Source organism: Mandrillus leucophaeus, unplaced genomic scaffold (assembly GCF_000951045.1).
Source record: "Mandrillus leucophaeus isolate KB7577 unplaced genomic scaffold, Mleu.le_1.0 Scaffold186, whole genome shotgun sequence".
NCBI classification, from domain to species: Eukaryota; Metazoa; Chordata; class Mammalia; order Primates; family Cercopithecidae; genus Mandrillus; species Mandrillus leucophaeus.
Window position 1 is genome coordinate 2,839,695 of NW_012101876.1, and position 16,533 is coordinate 2,856,227.

The 16,533-nt window shown below is 42.5% G+C and overlaps 1 protein-coding gene across 2 annotated transcripts in view; it reads left to right on the top strand.

The window, feature by feature from the left end:
• RFTN1 (raftlin, lipid raft linker 1) overlaps positions 1-16,533 on the top strand; it is a 203,421-nt gene that overhangs the window by 77,054 nt on the left and 109,834 nt on the right. For both annotated transcript variants that reach the window (XM_011977936.1, XM_011977937.1), the window contains one exon: positions 8,877-9,063. In XM_011977936.1, the coding sequence (XP_011833326.1) occupies positions 8,877-9,063 (187 nt within the window). The remainder of the gene's footprint in view (positions 1-8,876; positions 9,064-16,533) is intronic.

A 16,533-nucleotide genomic window follows, 5' to 3' on the forward strand; every position in this document is an offset into this window, starting at 1 on the left:
CCCGGAGGACAGTTAACCAGAATCCCTAGTGCCTGGGCAGGCAGAAGGCAGGAACCCTCGGGCAGCAGTGATGTTTCTCCCGCCCACTGGCAGCGGGTATCTTCCAACCTCTCCTTCCTCCCCGCCGCCACCCACACATGCCATGTGGGTGTTCCGTATTCCAATTCTAGCTCTGGTTTGGGGGAACTCTTTCAGTTAACATTGAAAACATTTGTTATATTATCCAATGTTACTTTTTAGTTAGAAACTGGTACTTTAGCCTCCAAATTGAAATACTAAAATTATTGCATTTTAAAGTTGAAAGCGCCTTTTGCAATTGCCCATTCAAGGTCTTCATTTTGTAAATGAGGGTCCCAAGAGATGGGGAGGGAGCTATATAGCTTGCCCAAGGTTACATAATTTGTAAATGAAATCAGGCAACTATTACAAAACAAAATAGTGGAGAGGTTACTCTGATAAGTAGGGTGAGAAAGAGACCAACAGGCTACAATTTGTATGTCCATCCAAATGGAGAAACCATTCCTTTGTTTGTTTACCTAGGAGCAACACTGGGGAATTGGTCACTTCGTAAGAACTGTGTTTTCTTTTGTATTTTTAAGGTTAGGGTTCAAATAGAAACATGAGATTAAGGCCTTTAATCATACTTACAATAGGAGCCTTTTTTTTTATTGCTTTAAGATCATTGAGATTCATTTTTATTTGTTTCTTTTAACCATGAAGCTAAACTTACTTTGACAGCATGCATACCAAAAATTAAAGCCATAAAATTGCTTAGCTTTGACAGGAGATACATCTTTAGATTTTAAAGATAAAAATTTAAAAGGTATTATGTTTTATTCAGGAAGCATTTAAATATAAAGTGGTTGATGGACTAACATTTTTAGTGCACTGATTTGGGAGCATGGAGGTTAAGGGGTGTGGGTGGGAATGGGGAAGGATTTCATGGCCCCATATCATGTTGTCATCCCATCCCAGGGTGACCACTCCTTCCATTCGCCACAGCCAGTGCCACCGCCCATGATTGTTTTGTGCTCTGTAGATTACACACACATCATCCCACTTGATCCTCACAATGATGCTATGATGGAAGACTGGTTGATGTTGTTATCACCATTTTGTACAAAGAAATTGAGTGTTCACATGCCGGGGGTTAGCAAGCAGTGAGGAAAGCAGCTGGTATAGAACCCTGTCTTCTTTTTTTTTTGTCTGAGACAGAGGTCTTACTCTATCTCCCAGGCTGGAGTGCAGTGGTGTGATTTTGGCTCACTGCAACCCCCACCTCCGGGACTCAAGTGATCCTCCCGCCTCAGCCCCCAGAGTAGCCGGGACCATAGGCGCACGCCAACATGTGCGGCTAATTTTTGTATTTTTGGTAGAGACAGAGTTTCACCATGTTGGCCAGGCTGGTCTCGAACTCCTGCTCTCAAGTGATCTACCTGCCTCAGCCTCCCAAAGTGCTGCGATTACAAGTGTGAGCCACCATGCCCAGCAAGAGCCCTGTCTTCTAAACATATTAACTGCTTTTATTTTTTATTTTAGTGTGGTGCATAAGAGGAAACAAATATATTAATTATCAAACTCTCAAGGTTTATTTTATTATAGCAGGAAGAGTTTGAAAAATTTGAAACGTTTAAAGAACATTGAACTGTAGAGACTGGCTGAGTTTGAGGGCTCGTATTCAATGCCTCACAGATGCTGTTTGTATATAGTTTTATCAAAGAAGAGGGGATCTCGGTGCTGGATAGTAGCTTTAGGTTTGATTGACAACGTGCCGTTGCCCTCCATAAAGGCTTACACTCCCACCGAAAGTCCATTCAGTTTTTCAAATAAAACAAACAGTGTCTCCGCCACGTGTGGTTTTGCCCTTTTGGTTCAGCAGCCTTGTAATCTGTTGACAGCAGATGAAACCTGCCCCTGATTTCCATGAAGTCCACACCCAACATTTGCAGGATCTGGGACAAGAGGACAAAAGGAGATCTTGGGCTGGGCCAGGATTAGGGTGAGGGGAGTGAGGCAACATTTTATAATAAATAAAGACAGGATTAGTGACAGTACTCTGCGAGCTGTATTGGGGCTTAAGGTGAAAGGAAAAAACACCAATCCTATCCTTATTTATTTATTTATTTATTTATAAGGTAACTCGGTCACTCCAGGCTGGAGTGCAGTGGTGCAATCTCAGCTCACTGCATCCTCGACCTCTCTGGGCTCAAGTGATCTTCCCATCTCAGCCTCCCTAGTAGCTGGCCCTACAGGCACATGCCACCACACTCAGCTAATTTTTGTATTTTTTTGTACACATGGAGTTTTGGCTTATTGCCTAGGCTGGTCTCAAACTCCTGGGCTCAGGCGATTCTCCTGCCTCGGCCTCCCACAAGTGCTGGGATTACAGGCGTAAGCCACTGGCACTCAGCCTGATCTGATCTTTATCAAAAATTTTGATATGTTGTTCATCATTAATTTTTTGCCCTGATTTTTATTTTATCACATATTACATTAAATATTTATTTATCTTGGATATTGAGCTCCTTTAAAGTTTGTACCTGTGGTGAGTTATCTCCTCACTTGCCTCCTCTTAGCTCTTAGTCTCTGCCCTGCCTTGGGCCTGGGAGTGCACACAAAGGGCACCATCCACCCTCCCTGCAGACTGAGGAGTAAGTCTGCATGGTCCCCAGATCGGGCCCAGGGCTGACAAGGCAGGGGGTTCTAGGGGCTGGGCTATGTGAAGCTGGGTGCTGGTCGCAGGTTTTCTTGCCTGTGGAGAGTAGAGTGGGTGGAAGAGGGCCAAGGTGAAACCCTTGGGGGCAGTCGAACTCCCTGGGGAGCTTGTGAGACACAGATGGCTCAGATTCTGATTCTGTAAGTCTAGGGTAGGACCCAAGCTTTCTCATTTCTTTGTTTTTGGGGTTTTTTTGGGGTTTTTTTTTTTTTGAGATGGAGTCTTGCTCTGTCACCCAGGTTGGAGTGCAGTGGCGCCATCTCGGCTCACTGCAACCTCCGCCTCCCAGGTTCAAGCGATTCTCCTGCCTCAGCCTCCCGAGTAGCTGGGACTACAGGTGCCCACCACCATACCTGGCTAATTTTTTGTATTTTTAGTAGAGACAGGGTTTCACCGTGTTAGCCAGGATGGTCTTGATCTCTTAACCTTCTGATCCGCCCGCCTTGGCTTCCCAAAGTACTAAGATTACAGGCGTGAGCCACCGCGCCCGGGTAAGTTTTCTCATTTCTAACAAGTTCCCAAGTGCTGCTGGACCAGGTTGTGTGCTTTGAGGACCCTTGCTCTAAAGCAGCAGTTTCCACCCTTTTTGGCACCAGGGACTGGTTTATGGAAGGCAGTTTTTCCACAGATAGGGTTGGGCGGGGCAGTGATTTTGGGATGATTCAAGTGCATTATATTTACAGTACACTTTATTTCTATTATTATTACATTATAATATATATTGAAATAATTATACGACTCACCATAATGCAGACTCAGTGCGAGCCCTGAGCTTGTTTTCCTGCAACTAGACGGTCCCATCTAGAGGTGATGGGAGACAGTGACAGATCATCAGGCATTGGAGATCTCGTAAGGAGATCTCATAGATCGCTCATATGCGCGGTTCACAATAGGGTTCACTCTCCTAAGAGAATCTAATACCGCTGTTGATCTGACAGGAGGCAGAGCTCAGGTGATAATGCTCGCTCACCTCCTGCTGTGCAGCCTCTAGTACGGACAGCCCCTAATACCCGTCCGTGGCCCCAGGCTTGGGGACCCCTGCTGTAACAAGGTTTAGAGCAGGGTCCCTCTCGCCTGCATCCAAGAAGCTGCTTGTGAGACACCTTGACAGGTTTCCATGCACGGGGAATACGGAGAGGCTCGGGATTCTTTACCATACTTACCTTTGGATTTGTTTATCTAGCAGCATGTCCTGAATGTACCTTTCAGGAGAAAGATTGCATACTTTTCTGCTTTCCTGACCAGTCCTACATTTGTCACTCTTATTAATAGAGCCTTCTCCAGGATGCTGAATGCTTGTGTTAGAGTCAATCATTGCTATAGATATTTTTTCCTATAAATTTCTTGCACGATGTATGGAAATGAGAGTTACAGTATCTGATGTTAGGTGGTTCTTAAGTACCCCTAGGTTTTGTTTTAAATTTTTTTTAAAAAAGAGGACACTGACCGGGCACGGTGTCTCACGCCTGTAATCCCAGCACTTTAGGGAGAGGCTGAGGTGGGTGGATCACTAGGTCAGGAGATCGAGATCATCCTGGCCAACATGGTGAAACCTGTCTCTACTAAAATTACAAAAATTAGCTAGGCATGCTGTCGTGTGCCTGTAGTCCAGCTACTCAGGAGGCTGAGGCAGGGGAATCACTTGAACCTGGGAGGCAGAGGTTGCAGTGAGCCAAGATCGTGCCACTGCACTCCAGCCTGGGCCAAAGAGGGAGACTGTCTCAAAAACAAAACAAAACAAAACAAAACCCAAAAAAAACAGTACGTTAAGGCCCAGGCAGGAAGATCGTTTAAAACCAGGAGTTTGTGACCAGCCTGGGCAACATGGCAAGACCCTGTCTCTACAAGAAATTTAAAAATTAGCGGGACATGCCAGCATGTGCCTGTAGTCCCAGCAACTCTGGAGGCTGAGGCAATAGGAGGATCCCTTGATCCCAAGAGATTAAGGCTGCAGGGAGCTGTGATCGCACCACTTTGCTCCAGCCTGGGTGACAGAACGAGACTCTGTCTCAAAATAAATAAAGAAGAATAAATTTAAGAAAAATTAGAAAATTTAAAAAGCACATTATTTTTAAGGTACATTAAAAACTTTTTAATAATATTGTTTTTATATAGAGAGAAAAATAAAAATGACTCCTAAGCCTTCCACCCAAATGACTCCTGTTGGTGGTAATGGGATCAAAAGTATAAAATACAGTAAAAACGACTTTCTACTCTTTCCTCCCTCTTCCAGTCCCTCTCGTCAATGTTGATGTTTTTGTGATTTCTTCCAGGAAAAAAAAAAAAAAAAGATTTTTATTTATATCTGTCCATCCTTCTAATATTATTTACACAAGAGTGACCATACCATTAACACTGTTAGGCACCTTTTTTTTTTAACTTAGCAATGTATCTTGGACTCATTTCTGTATCAGCACATAACCGATTTACTCTAATCTTCTTAATGGTTCCTAGGATTAATCACTGGGGTATTCCAGTGTTTAACTGGTCCTGCAATTAAGATTGCTATTAGAGCAACCCAGTAGTAAATATCTTTGTCCATATATCTTGAAAGACATTTGTGAGTCCAGTCATAGAAGTACTACCAGTAGTGGGATTGCTGGACAAAGAGTGTGTGCATTTTTAGGTTTGAAGGTCAATAGCATCCTGCCCTCAAGAAAGGTTCACTGCTACCACGATGAGGGCCATGCCTGTTTCCCCAACACCCTTGCACGCAGTGACTATTACAGAAGTGAAAAAGGAAAATATATTATTCCAGTAGCAATAAGATATAGAATAACTAGGAATAAACCTGATAAATATGTACTATCTGTGTGAAGAAAACTTTAGTATGCTCCAGAGGGACCCAAAGGAAGACTTGAACGAATCAAAATTGTGCCAGTTTCTTGCATGGGAACTTGCAGCATGGTGAAAATACTCATTCTCAGTTAAGCAATGATTTGAATGTGACCCAATAAAAATACCCACAGACTTTTTTAGTGGAGGAAGGGGAATTTACTGAGCTGATTTTTAAAGATCATTTAGAAAAACAAATTAGGAAGATTCAAAATATAAACAGGAATATAGGAAGATTTGATAAATGGTTTAAGCAGATATTAAAACACAATACGAAATTAAAATTGTTTAAACTAGGGTTTTATACAAATAGATTCATGGATCACAGTCATAAGCTGATATTTGGGAATATAACGAATGACAAATGGCATATGATATATGGCATCTCAAATCAATGAGAAAAAATGGATAAACCCCTGTGGTGGGGGGGAGTTAAATTCGTACTGCACACTTTACGTGGGATAAATGCCAAATCGATAAAAGATTTATATGCAAAAAATGAAATATGTATTATGAGAATTCACAAGAGAATTGTTTTATAATCCCAGGTCTTTCTGTTATGACATAAAACTCGGAAGCCACTGAAAGCAAGATTGGTAAATTCAGCTTCATTTAAAAAGTTTTTCATGGAATCACTTGAACCCAGGAGGCAGAGTTTGCAGTGAGTGGGGATAGCGCCACTGCACTCCAGCCTGGGCAACAGAGCAAGACTTCATCTAAAAAAAAGAAAAGTTTTTCATGGCAAAACCCACCATATGCAAAGTCAAAAGACAAGCACCAAATTGGGGACAGATAAATAAAAACTAAATTTCCTAATATGTAAAGAGTTCTTACAAACCAATAGAAAAACGTCCAATGACCCAATAGGACACCAGGCAAAGATAACGGACAGAGAGTTCACAGACAAGGAAACACAGCATTTAAATATGAAATGTTTAATAAGAAAAAATACAAATTACATAATAAGAGAAATATAAGTTACCATCTCACAGGGATCTTTTTTTCTACTGAGAGTAGCCAGAGTATGGGAAAAGAAACAACTTTATACATCACTGATAGTAGATAAATCCATACTACTCTATGGAGGAAATGTAGCACTCGTTGAAAAAAATTACAATGCACACATATATATGTGTGTGATATATATATATTTACACCTCTAATTATTTATTTATTTTTTAATTTTTTTATTTTTTGTGGGTACATAGTAGGTGTATATATTTACAGGGTACATGAGATGTTTTGATGCAGGCACACAATGCGTATATTTTTAACCCAGCAATTCCACGTCTAGGAATTTATTTTTTGTATGTACTGTAAGCACACACATGTGAAATGTAGGAATGATATTTTTCACTAAAAAATTACTTACAGGCCGGGCGCGGTGGCTCAAGCCTGTAATCCCAGCACTTTGGGAGGCCGAGACGGGTGGATCACGAGGTCAGGAGATCGAGACCATCCTGGCTAACACGGTGAAACCCCATCTCTACTAAGAAATACAAAAAACTAGCCGGGCGAGGTGGCGGGCGCCTGTAGTCCCAGCTACTCGGGAGGCTGAGGCCGGAGAATGACGTGAACCCAGGAGGCGGAGCTTGCAGTGAGCTGAGATCTGGCCACTGCACTCCAGCCTGGGCTACAGAGAGAGACTCCGTCTCAAAAAAAAAAAAAAAAAAAATTACTTACAAAAGCAAAAGTTTGCATACTCCATGGTATATCACACAATGGATCTGTAGAAAAGAATGAGAAAGAACTCTGTGTACTGCTATGAAATGGTCTCTAAGAAAAGTATACTGTTTTGTTTTGTTGTTTGTTTGTTGAGACGGAGTTTAGCTCTTGTTGCTCAGGCTGGAGTGCAGTGGTGCAATCTCGGCTCACTGCAACCTCTGCCTCCTGGGTTCAGGAGATTCTTCCGCCTCAGCCTCCTGAGTAGCTGGGATTCCAGGCATGCACTACCACACCCGACTAATTTTTTGTATTTTTAGTAGAGGTGGGGTTTCATTATGTTGGCCAGGCTGGTCTCAAACTCCTGACCTCAAGTGATCTGCCCGCCTCAGCCTCCCAAAGTGCAGGGATTACAGGTGTGAGCCACCGCCCCTGGCTGAAAAGTATACTGTTAATTGATAAAAATTGATTTTAAAAAGCTAGGTGTGTAATGTTATGCTGACATTTGTGTAGAAGAGGAGGGAAATATATAGACTGACTTACTTTTGTATGAATTATTTGATTGTTAATGCATATACACACGAAAAGATAACACTGATTGCCTCTAAGGAAATAAATGTAGGAAGCAGAGGATAGGGCTAGGATGTAGACTTTTCACTGAATACACATTTGTACCTTTTGACTTTTGAACCTTATTTGCCCTTCTCAAAAATAAGTAAATTAAAAATCCAAATTTTAAAATAATTCAATCAGTAAAAATATTCCTGGTTTTGATTTGTGTAATTCTAATGCTGAATTAGAGTGTCTTTTCAAATATTGGTTAGCCTTTTACATTTTTAAGGCAATTGCCTATTCATATATTTTACCCATTTAAAAATTATTTTGGGGTCGAGGAGGGGTTCGCAAATTAAGGAAATTAGCCCTTTGTCTTAAGGGTCACAGAAATTTTGCTCCAGTTTGTCTTTTCAGTTTGTTTATGCTGCTTTTTGCCACTTAGTATTTTTATATTTGCTCAAGGTGTTTTTCTTCTTTTCCCTTCCTTTCTTTCTTTATTTCTGTTTTGTTGTTGTGTTGTTGTTGTTTTTTTAGAGGGTAGAAATGACTTTTTCATTGTGATCAGTGAGAAGACGACTCTAGATCTAGAACATTCCATTATTATTTTATTTTATTTCATTTTTGAGACAATGTCTTGCTCTGTTGCCCAGGCTAGAGTGCAGTGGCCTGATCATGGCTCACTGCAAACCTTCCCGTTTCCGGCTCAAGCGATCTTCCCACCTCAGCCTCCTGGGTAGCCAGGACCACAAGCACTGGCTAATTTTGAGGTTTTTTTTTTTTTTTTTTTAGAGACCAGGTTTCACCATGTTGCCCAGGCTGGTCTCAAACTTCTGGGCTCAAGCAATCTATCTGCCTCGGCCTCGCAGAGTGCTGGGATTATAGGCCTGAGCCACCACGCCTGGCCGACATCCAATTATTAATGCCTTTGGATGATTTGGAAAATGACAACCTGCTTATAAAGTCTGTTTGAAGACAGTAAAAACTGGGACAAACTCATTTTAGCAGTGACCTAGAGGATCCTCCCCGAGGGCAAGGGAAGCGGGGCTTGGGCAGGGCTGGGTGGGCGTTGTGGTGGGTTTCTGATGAGCCTCTCCTCTCTCCACTCCAGCGGAGCTCCCCGCGTCCTCAGCGGTGAGGCTGGCCTCCCTGCGTGACCTGCCCGCGCAGCTCCTGGAGCTGTACCAGCAGGGCTTCTCTCTGGCAGCCCTGCACCCCTTCGTGCAGCCCACGCATGAGCGGGAGAAGACGCCCCTGGAGCACATCTTTAGAGCCATCCTGATCAAGAAAACCGACAGGTAAGGCCTCCATGGGTCAATGAGTAGCATCCTGTTGTGGCTAAGGTATGCTCAATAGAGGAGGGGAAGTGAGAGGATGGGGTTGGGGGTTGAAATTTGCATGCTGTCCACGGGGCCTCAGCCCTCAGACAAGTGAGGCAAAAAGTTAGACAACCAGAGAGGTTTCCTAGCATCCTGCGATGAAAAGCAAATGCATGTCCAACTGCAAGTAGAGAGTTCCATTTTGCATTCTCTCCCTCTTTTAACTCACTGGATTAAACTCAGCTAGAAAAATGTCTCCTTAGAAGAAGTATACACCCAGAATGATGCGGCCGGTAAAAGTGCAATACTCTTAAACTGAAAGGTGTGGCTGGAAAACACAATGATTCTGTTTAGAGGCTATATACAAACTTAACGTCTTCCCCCAAAGTCTAGAAATACTTGAACATTTTGCGTCTACCATAAATTCTGTCAATCGCTTGACAGTTAAAAAAAATACAAAAAATAAACACCACCTAAATAAAATGCTATAATTGGTTTGGTCTTGATTTAGATTTTCAGGGCTTGGGGATGTTTTTCAGAGTGGCTCGCCCAGTTGAGTGTTTATGCCTATATTTCAGTTGAGCCTAATTAAGAAAAAAGAAGTGGGGTTCGTCTTTCAAAAGGAACAATATTAATTTTGTTTTTCTTAAAAAAAAACAATGAGGATGGGATGGAGAGAGCAGTATGTTTCTCCTGCTTTCATAAAAATTAAAATTAAAATGCAGTCTGGGAAAGGAAATCAAGTTTGTCTTCTGGCCAACTATCATAGAAGGAATGACAGCATGTGCCACATTTTTTAAAGGGAGTGCAGAGCAGCTCCTCCTTGTTCTCTCTTTTTAAAGTCACTTTGCAGGTAGACAAAGCATTTGGCTGGTGTGCTCACAAGGGACAGCTGTGAGGCATGAGGTTGCGTGACTAAGACTGACTCCTCTTTCCTTTCCTTTATTTCTTCATGGTTGATCAAGCTCTGGGGCTCTTAGACTACATCAACACACATTAGAATTTGAAGTGAAAGGTGGTGCATGTTTTTGCTCAAACCCAGAATTCACACATTTTTGGGTAGGGCGAGACTTTTCTCAATGTCTGCCTTTTATGTGTATTAGTTTGTCTTTCTCTCTCTCTCTCTCTCTTTTTTTTTTTTTTTTTTCCTGTAGAAACGAGGTCTCGCTATGTTGTCTAGGCTGGTCTTGAAATCCTGGCCTCAAGCAATCCTTTCACCTTGGCCTCCCAAACCACTGGGATTACAGGTGTGAGCCACTGAGCCTGGCTGCATATTGGTTTCTTTTATTTTCTTTTTTATTTCTTTGAGATGGGGTCTCACTGTCACCCAGGCTAGAGCACAGTGGCATGATCTCAGCTCACTTCAACTTTTGCCTCTCAGGCTCAAGCCATCCTCCCACCTCAGCCTCCCAGGTAGCTGGCACTGCAGGTACACGCCACCACACCCGGCTAACTTTTTTATTTTTGGTAGAGACCAGGTTTCGCCATGTTGCCCAGACTGGTCTGGAACTTCTGAGCTCAAGAGAGTTTCCCACATAGGTTTCCCAAATGCTGGGATTACTGGTGTAAGCCACCAGGCCCAGTCCATTATTGGTTCCTTTATGTTGATTGGCTGTTGATCATTATATAGGTCAATCATGAGAAGAAACTATTCTGGGGGCCACAGTGGTTTTAAATGACACTGACGCATAGGATATGTATAATGACAGTAGCTTATATTTAGTGAGCACTCACTGTATGCCAGGCTTGATCATTATCATTTCATCTGTATCATATGCCTATAAGGTTTCCTAGCATCCTGCGATGAAAAGCAAAAGTGTTATTTTTGTTCCCATTTTAAAGGCAGAAGATTCTCTTGATCTCAGAAGTTCCAGACCAGCCTGGGCAACGTAGCGAGACCTGGTATCTACTAAACATTTTTAAAATTAGCTGGGTGTAGTGGCGCATGCCTGTAGTCCCAGCTACCCGGGAGGCTGAGGTGGGAGGATTACTTGAGCCCAGGAACTGGAGGCTCCTAGGATGTGACTGTGTGACTGCACTCCAGCCTGGATGACAGAATGAGATCCTGTCTCAAAAAACAAACAAACAGAAAAAAAAAAAAAAAAGCAAAAAAACCCCACAGTACTGAGACACAAAGGTTGAGTTGTCAAGGTCACACGGATGGCAGCCAGCAGAGCTCTGCCTTGCTCCCAGGAAGGCTGACTCCCTTCCTGCATTCTTAATCCGGCATGAAGCATGTGCTGAGTTCCTTTGCTCACAATTCTTACGGAGAATCACGTTAGGAAAAAAAAAGTGGGGGAGGATATATTTGATCTTCCATAAAGAAATACTTTTATTACTCAACATTTCCCGCATTTTACCCCTCAGTAGTCTGTAAGCAAATCAGAATTTCAGCAAGGAAACAAAACAGACAAATGTGTTGTATGGATTACATAAGGCATCCACGGGGCTCCAGGGATTCTATTCTGCAGATTATCTGAGCGGCCTTAGTGTTTAAAGAAGACAAGTCCATTTGGGTCAGATCACCAGCACATCCTTCAGTGTGATCTGCCATAGGAGGTGACATGAGCTCAGGACATGGCCTGAGCTTAACTCAGAAAGTGAAGGCGTATCTTTTTTTTTTTTTTTTTTTCTCCCTGCTGTGGAGCAACACTTCTCAAACTTTAATGTGCCTGTGAGTCTCCTGGGGATATGGTTAAAGAGCAGAGTCTGATACAGCAGGTCTCGGGGGAGGCCTGGGAGTCGACATTTCTAACTGGTTTCCAGATGGGGCAGACGCTGATGGTCCGTGGCATGCACTTTGAGTAGCAAGGGTGTAGAGGACCTAATTCTTGCCTAGCTTCATGCCTGGCACTCAGCAACACTACTGGGGCTTGCCACTCTACTCCTAGGAGAGCTGTAAGCACCAGGCTAGGTAAGAAAGAACACAGGACTCATGGCCAGGAGGCCTGCATTCTAGCGTTCTAGACTGTATTTGGCTACTAGTAACTAGTGTGATGCAAGGGCACATCAGTGGATTTTTCTTGTCCTCCGTTTTCTAGCTGCTACAATGAGGGGCTGGTACTACATGATTTGCAAGGCTTGCACCAAACTCTGAGTTATCTGATGGGACAAGATGGGTCAGAAATAAGAACCACCACTTTGGGGAATAGTGCATTACAAGCCAGCAGTGAAGCTGGGGGCTCAATAGGGGTTATTTACTTCCACTGAGGTAGCATGAACAAATGAACTTACTCTTCAGAAGCCAAAAATGAGCAAACTGTTGAGAGGAATGAGACATTGTATGCAGGAGGGTTTTCAAGAAAGGGAAGTTGGCAGTCTCCTTGGGTTTGAGCTCACTTTTGTCCAGAGTTCCTGAACTGCCTGCCTGGTGACCTTAATGAACATTTCAGCTCCTGGACAAGCAGATCCAGAGAAGGAAATTCCTTGGGTAACTTTGTGTTGGGTCTTTGGAACTGCCTTTTTTGGGAAAAAAAAGAAAAAAAAAAGTTTGATAATTTATCATGTAAAACAAGGCAAAAATAATCAAGAGGATCACCCCCACTTCCAGCCCCAATAGTATTGGGTGGGAGGAGTGGTGGAGGTTGGAAGCAGAGTCATTGTAAAATATAATTTTAAAGTACAGGAATTTTCTCTCCTAGCAAATGCAGTAACTGCATTTTTTTTTTTTTTTTTGTATTATGAGGAAAAGACCTCAACGATCTTAAAAATAAGCAAACAAAAAAACATCAGGGCCAGGCGCAGTGGCTCACACCTATAATCCCAGCACTTTGGGAGACCAAGGCAGAAGATTCTCTTGAGCTCAGAAGTTCCAGGCCAGCCTGGGCAGTGAAGTGAGACCTAGTATCTACTAAAAATTTTAAAAATTAGCTGGGTGTAGTGGCGCATGCCAGGAGACTCCTGGGATGTGACTGTGTGATTGCACTCCAGCCTGGGTGACAGAATAAGATCCTGTCTCAAAAAACAAACAAACAAACAAAAGCAAAAAAACCCACAGTACTTTAGCAATAGGGAGTTTAAGTAGTAAAAACAAAACAAAGGAAGACTTTTGTGATTAATTTTTAATTCAGACAGTTAAAGTGATACTTTTCACAAAGTCTGCCAAAGTTCTGACAGCTATAGATGCTGTTAAATGAAATGAGTTAGCTGTTAAAAGAGAAAGAAATATTTGGCTAATATTTTTCAAGTGGCGCACATTGAAAGAGAGGTAGATACACGTTCTCGATTATTGTTAGTCCAAATGAAGTTCATTACCAAGAATCACCATGAGATGACTGTGTGAAACTTCAGTATCAACCTAATGTGTTTGAAGGGTTCACATAAAATTTTTAGCAAATAACTGGGCTTTGGGATATGTCAGAACCACCAAACAGAACCCCTCAAGCCTGCATTTATTCCCTTACCCATTCACGAACACTTGCTGGGTGTGTACTCTTTTCAGCGTACTGTGCTAGTAGCCCTATGTTTTGGGAAGTTAGAGGGTGCAAGTGCCAGGCTCAGTTGAATGTGGAGCCTGCCTTCCAGGCACTTGCAGTCTAATTAAGTAAATGAGATATATGTCTCATGCCATGGGAGTTTGGGAGAAGGAGATGCCACTTCTCACTGGAAGGGAAACCAAGGAAATGTTTCTGGAGGGGCAGCTTTTAACTTGGGCCTGATTTCTTTTGGGCAGACATGGGGAGTAATGAGCATGAGGCAGGAAGAGTTTATTTAAATCTCCTAATGAAATGTTTTCTAGTGGTATGTGAGTAATTGGAGAGCATCGTTGACAGTCTAACTAAATTATTAATGAGTCATTCCAAAAGTAGTTCTCAAGTGCAGTAACATTCCTCTGAGCTCACTGCCATTTTGACAGATTTCACTTACATCCATGAAAAATTACCTGATCTTTTCTTTTGAAAATTCTAATAACTGCCATTTCATTTTACCATGGCAGGCCTAGCCACACATCTAACTGTAAATTGTTCTTAATTCTAAGTGCGTTGAATTTAGGCAAGTCAGTTGCTTTGACTCAAGTTACTTTGACTCAAGAATGAATAGCTGAATATGAAATACTTAGTGAACAAGTAGAAAGAGAGTTTGTACTTCATTTTCTCAACTCTTTCTTTGAAACACTTAGTGATTTTTAATAGACAATATAGTTGCACTCACTCTGAATTCTAAGTATAGTTAAGTGATCCTTCATTTTTTTCAAGCAGTTTTCCTTAGAATGAGTTGCTAAAGATCTTGAAACTTGATGGCTAAGAGAAGTCAGTTATTAGAACATCACTTCTGATGTTTCATGAGTGTGGGTTTAATTCTAGGTTGTTTTGTGGTTGTAGATGTAAGTGCAGTACCAAATTGCATAGTACTGGTCATTTTTCAGCAGTTGAATTGTCATTGTTCACACATGGAGCTAGGGTGTCATTGGTGTGTTTTTCATCATGAATGAATTGAAGTTATTTGGCCATAGCTTTCGTAGAGTAATGCCTTACATGGTCCAGAGACCAGGACACTAAGGAACTCTGTGGACATTTATCAGGCACCTTTTGGCCTAGGACTGGGATGGGGGCACATGGAGGAGCTATAGTTAATGCAGAGGCTACAATTCTAAAATTCTTTTGGAAGGTGGAAAATGTGTACAGTCAAAGTTACCCTTGAAAATCTTTTGAGGTGCCCATAAAATGTCATTCTGTGGCATCTCTCTACCTGACCAATGCATATTGTCCTTCAGGACTGAATCAGATTGCTTTTCCAACAGTGAACCCCATGGGGAAGTAAGCTGGTTTGGGTTTATAGTGAGTATTCATTGGAATCACACCCAGGGTGGTGAAATGTTTGCACCTAGGGAGGCGTTTGTGGGAATTGACACTGAGAGAACAGGAACTCCACGTCTCCCTTCTAGAGTTCATTCTGGGGCACATCTGCCTATTGAATAGAGTAACTGGCACTGTTTTAAGTGGTAAACATTTATCCCTTTTAGTTGGATTTTTCTAAGGTAAACGTGTCTATGTAATCCACCATGCAAAGATGACTCTAAGGAGCTCCTAGATTTCAAGAAACTTATCTATCTACGAGGGAGTTGCAAAATATATTCTGCATTTATAATTTATAATTGCCCAGCTAAGTCTACAGGTCTTGGTTTGAATCTCTAACCTGAAATTCGTTAGTAAGAGTGTTTTAGAAAAGGAGGCTCTGCGGCTCTCATTTGCTCTGGGTTGGGCATGATGGGTAGATTGGAATAGGGAGAGAAATAGTGGGAAGGGCCTGTCCATTATTGACATTGTGGAACAAGTGGAACGTGGTGTCCAAAGGGAAACAGTGGGAGGGCAGGCATGAGAAGTCTGGGGGCCTGATGCTGGAAACAAGCCTGAGGGAGGCTGTGTGTGGAGCTGTGGTGAGCCCCTCAGGCCAGGGCCCACTTCTGTAGCTGCTGACTTAGCCAAGGTTTGTTCTAGTCCTTGTTCTAGAACAGATTCCTCCAGTGATCCTTAGCAGAGATGCAGTGGGTTGCTGAGAGCTACAGTGAGCTGCTGCATCCCAAATTGACCATATGCTTGGAGTCTGTGAAATGTTTCCTCTTAGGCCATATCAGCAAGCTGTACTCAGCAACACAGATGACTCATTGAGTCAGCCTTGACCACCCAGGGTCAAGTGATGCAAGAGAAACAATTCTTTTGGCTTTTGCTGTTTTATTTCCAGGAAAGCAAATCTCAGAGAATGCTCAGCCCTTATCCTTTGTTTCTCCTCTTGAGGCCCAGAACCTAAAATCCTGAAGACTCTGTCTTTATTCTAAGACAGAGCTTGCAAAGTCAGATCCCTACAGCGGCCTGGCTCATTGAATGGGGACTCTTGGGAAGCGGTGAGTCAATGCCTCACCTCTGTCCTGTGGTTATCAGGTGTTGCCAGGTCTTGTACTTTTTTCAAGAAAAGCCAGAAATCTGGGTTTTTATGTGAAAACTTCTCTTTTAGCCTCACTTTTCCAAAGTAGCATTGTTTGCCCCTAACCCATGCCACTGGCTGCCATCTTGCAGCCTGAGATTTCTGTGTAATGCTTACATCAGTAGAGGTAATCATGCACCCTTTGAACTGCTCATCCTGCCTTCGACACACGGCAATTGCTGGAATCTCAGTCTCTCCTGTTACTGTGTTTTAGATGTCTGCCCACCTCCACTCCGTTTGCTGAATCCTCTTCCATCTTTGGATTCCCATTGCTTGCTCAGAGTGCCAGGCCTTGAATAGATGTTGCTCAATAGATTTTGCATGAATTGAGTGGGATAAAACCATGCCCTGGAATTTTGCTACAAATTTTCACTAAAGGACCATAAATTCATTATAAGATAGATCTGTCTTTGGTTTACATATTTATCAGTAACAAAAGTATATCTTGATAATGCAGCCACATAGCACAGACCTCAAGTAATGGAACAGACAGACACCCACCCACACACACACACACACACACACACA